This window comes from Citrus sinensis, mitochondrion (assembly GCF_022201045.2).
Source record: "Citrus sinensis mitochondrion, complete genome".
Lineage (NCBI taxonomy): Eukaryota > Viridiplantae > Streptophyta > Magnoliopsida > Sapindales > Rutaceae > Citrus > Citrus sinensis.
In genome coordinates, this window is record NC_037463.1 from 172,993 (window position 1) to 177,500 (window position 4,508).

Genomic DNA, 4,508 nt, shown 5'->3' on the forward strand with positions numbered 1-4,508 from the left:
ATTTCAACATTGAACATGTGCCAAGGAGACAGAACACAAAGGCAGACGCCCTAGCCAGTCTCGCAGCTTCTCTGTCTTTACCAGAAGGAGAATCCATGACGGTTACGGTCTATGAGAAAAGAATCCTGCCACCACTCAACACCTATGAAATAGGCTAAACAACTAACAAAGCAAGCATTGAAGGACGCTCACCGAGTCCTTCTATCAAAGGAAGCTCTCGCCGAGGGCTCTTCGTATGTCCATCCTCTACTCAGCCATTTCGGGTTAAGAAGAAGCCTCCTACAAGGAATAGAAAGACTGCGCGATAGCAGAAGGACAGCAAAGAAAGCTCCTACTGCGCCAGAGATTACTTGAAAATTTCTTAACTTAATATGTCTTTCTTCAATCTGAACGGTAAGGGCCCTGACAATACAATTATATCATATGCTAACTCGTTTGGAGTTAAAGGTTGCTGACCTATTGCCAACTCGAAAAGGCTAGCTCCAGTAGAAAAACTCAGTTTAAGGTTATAACAGAATTTGGCAATATCCAAAAGATCAACCCAATTTGTTGATTGGCCGCAATCAAATGTCTCAAATATTCTTCTAAGAAACCATTCACACGTTCTGTCTGCCCGGTTAGTCGTAAAGAAGTTGAGTTTAGTTCCCTCAAACAAAGACGTCCAAAAACGTCCTGTGAACCGAGCATCCCGATCACTCACCACATCAGCCGGTATTCTCCAGTACTTTACAACATTCTTGAAGAATAGATCTGCGGCCCACCCTTTCTTTGAACCTTGTCAATGATCGAACTTTTATTATATACGCTTAGCGAAAAGAATGTTTTTTGATACACCTAGGACATGGATTCTATATGAACCAATGGATCGTAACAAGTCGTTACTACTAGCAATGACTTCCTCTTTCATTACTTCATTCTTTCTATATCCCTCTCCCTTGTTCTCAGTTACTCATCAAATGGCACTCAGTTCATATCTTTAATAGAGTGAAAGGGTCCACCCCGAAACCAAGGGGGTACTAACTAAGAGCTGAGTCCTCTCCGAACCGCAGGAGATAGTTGCCCATCATACGGCTCACCAACTTAACTTGCCTCTATGGGAGGCTCGCTCCGGGCAGGTTCGGATCACTTACAATACACAGCTCTACGAAGGGGTTAGGAACGTTTTCAATATGATTCTTTTCCCGCGATGAGAAATGCGAGACGAAAAAGGAACCCATCTTTTCGACTGGGAAATGCGAGTCTTTTTTGTATACTTTCTCCATCCCCCTCTATCAAAATGATCAAAAAGGAAGGCAAGCTTGCTTGTTATTCCCGTGTTCGATCTCTTCCATCTCTGACCCACCCGCTCGTTGTCACCTATGTTGAAGAAAGGTTTGGAACCCTAACCCTGTAGAGAATGAAGAGGGGCCAAGGATCTTCCTCTCAACAGTGCTTCTTGAGGCCCAGGCCCTCCCCCCTGAAAAAGTAAGGACCCGTTAGCCTGGGGGATAAGGAATAAGGAAGCTTGCTTACTTAGCTCTGCCAGGCACTGGACAGGGATTAGCTCGGTAAATGTGTAGAGCCAAGTGTAGTGTGGTGTAGTAGTAGGCACTTCTAGGCCCCTTCCCGGCTACTGGATCACTCCAGTGCTTTGGGTACTACGGACCCTCTGCCATCCATTGCAGCAGAGCCGTTTCATGAGCGGGGGGGCTAAGCGCAGTTCTTTGAATCAAACGTTGAATGAAATAGATTCTTTTTTTTTTAGTATATCAAAATAGAAATCGGATAGGATAGATGGATGGATCTATCTTTCTATTTATATATATATATTACTAATCCAAAATGGATTTCTATAGATAGTTAAGTAGCGTAGGTGTAGCAAGAAGCCCCAAATCCTTGATTTGGCCAGGAAAGACTGCACTGCTTTGGCCCAGGAAGCGAAGGGAATGAGCTCGGCTGCTTCTCCTCCACACTGATTTTTCTCCGTGCCCGTTCCGCATGCGCTTCGCGCGCCATTGGCGCTTTGCTCTCCTCTTATTCTTCATTGGACGGTTCGGATGGACTTCGCCGTTCTTTCCCAACTAAAATAGAAAAGGCTGTCTCACATCGAGATGTCGATTCGTTTTCCGCCCCCAATGAGATGGGGGATTTGTAACCCCCTATTTAGACTTTTGGGCCCTTCATCTTTCTGAATCGAGGCCCGGCCCGGGCCCGGCTTGCGTCGTTTCAACAATCGGCGGGGAGCACCTCAGTATACGATCGCGCGCAGTAACTGGGAGTCCTATTACACCTAAGGCCAACTTCAATTCACCAAACCAAGGTTCATCTCGTGTAGTGATTGTGGACTCGTACAAGGATATTGAGTAGACGGTTGATGTATCAGACTCTACCCTATCTTTCGTAGCATGCATTCCCATCCGTGTCGCAACTGATTTGGTAAACTACGTGTCCGGTGCACGGAGAACTGCCTTCGGTCCCCCAAACTGACTTACTCGTGGCAACCTTCCGGCCGCCCATATGTGGGCACCTGATATCTATGAGGGTTCACCCACCCCGGTTACAGCATTCCTTTCTATTGCGCCTAAAATATCTATTTCTGCTAATATTTCACGTGTTTTTATTTATGGTTCCTATGGAGCTACATTGCAACAAATCTTCTTTTTCTGCAGCATTGCTTCTATGATCTTAGGAGCACTGGCCGCCATGGCCCAAACGAAAGTAAAAAGACTTCTAGCTCATAGTTCAATTGGACATGTAGGTTATATTCGTACTGGTTTCTCATGTGGAACCATAGAAGGAATTCAATCACTACTAATTGGTATCTTTATTTATGCATTAATGACGATAGATGCATTCGCCATAGTTTTAGCATTACGGCAAACCCGTGTCAAATATATAGCGGATTTGGGCGCTCTAGCCAAAACGAATCCTATTTCGGCTATTACCTTCTCCATTACTATGTTCTCATACGCGGGAATACCCCCGTTAGCCGGCTTTTGTAGCAAATTCTATTTGTTCTTCGCCGCTTTGGGTTGTGGGGCTTACTTCCTAGCCCCAGTGGGAGTAGTGACTAGCGTTATAGGTCGTTATAGAGTCAAAAGAGATATGGAGCCCGAAAGGGAGGGGGGTTTTCTTCGGGGCTCGAGAGATGGAATAAATAGATAGGGCCCCACAAGTTTAGAATTCGCCGCTGGGGAATTCACACGAAAGGGAACGAGGAATTCTCAACGAAAAAAGTGCTCTCTGAACCGAACGTGAAAGTAGTTTTCCATCAGACGGCTGTTCCCGTAACTCCACTCTCGACTTGGATTATATATCCAAAAAGGTCCGCTCCCGGCCATTCCACACGCTGCCTAGCAGAGGCGTGGTTATCTGAAGTGGATTCTTTCTTTTCTAGTAGATGCCGAACCTGCTGCCCCATTGACTAAGAAGGGGGCGGGCGCAGCAGCTACATGGACCCCTTCCTTTCTGTTGTTGCCAGCGCTTTCCCGGGCCGAGCCGGAATTCTATATTCTAATTAGAAAGGGCAGGCAAAGCCCGAAGGCTGCTATCCCAATAGCCCAGCGGGCGGAACGAGGAGAGGCCTCGGCAATCATACCACCGCGGTCGAAAAAGCGTGTTCCCTTCAGATAACACGCACCGTAGGCCATCCTCGGCCTTCTTCGTTTTCGATGAAAAACAAATAAAATCTCTCGATCTCCGAAAGCGTTTTCCTTCCCCCGCCGCATCTCCCTCCCTTCGTCGAGCCTTTACTTTATTTAATGGTTGGGGGAAGCATTCCCTTATCTGAACTTAGCGGGCATTCTTTCCAGCCTTATTCAATCAAATAGGGGGATGGGTTTGGTTTGAACATAGGCTCAAACATGATTTGAGGTGAAGGTCCTAGCTACGCCATGCGTTCAATACAAAATCTAGAAAGCTGCAGGGATGACAAAAAGAGGGCGCTTTCCTGTGTTGCACTGAAAAAAGAAGGAAATAAAATAACCTCTCTTAGGGTTCTTCCTCCCGCGCCCGCCGCCGCCTGGCCCGCGTTAGAGGGGAAGATTAGCAAAGCGAGAAAAGACAGAGGTAATATGTAATATTCTCTTCGCGAGAACTTCCGGATCGGAGAAGCATTCGGAACGGGCTCCGCGTTCATTTCGTTAGCGGAAACGATCCAATCCATTCGGGGAACCCAAAAACGAAGTCTTTCGACTTGATTCATAGATAGAATCAATGATAGATAGACAAAAGATAGATGAACGAGATATCTTTTTTTCTCTAAAAAAAAAATGGAGAGAGAAAGAGCAGATGGATCCTATCCCCTATATCGAACACTAATTCCTATCTATTGATAGGAAGATCTTCGTCAAATACCAGACTTTGCCTTTTTTTTTAGGAATTCCTCACATCCAAGGCAGCTTACCACAAGCACCCCACCCCATACGACTAGTTGGGGGGGCTGTTCGCCTTTTGAATCAAAGAAAGTAAGTAATAGGGGCTTCATAGCTACTTTCATTCTAAAGGAACCCGAAGAACCAACCTTTAGT

General features: G+C 46.0%; 1 protein-coding gene across 1 annotated transcript.

Moving 5' to 3' along the window:
* Positions 1 to 792: 792 nt before the first annotated feature.
* nad2 (NADH dehydrogenase subunit 2) lies at positions 793 to 980 on the top strand (one part of a trans-spliced gene, as the record gives it). Coding sequence (YP_009477450.1) covers positions 793 to 980 — 188 coding nt within the window.
* Positions 981 to 2,494: 1,514 nt separating this feature from the next.
* On the top strand, positions 2,495 to 3,067 carry nad2 (NADH dehydrogenase subunit 2; one part of a trans-spliced gene, as the record gives it). Coding sequence (YP_009477450.1) covers positions 2,495 to 3,067 — 573 coding nt within the window.
* Positions 3,068 to 4,508: the final 1,441 nt, after the last annotated feature.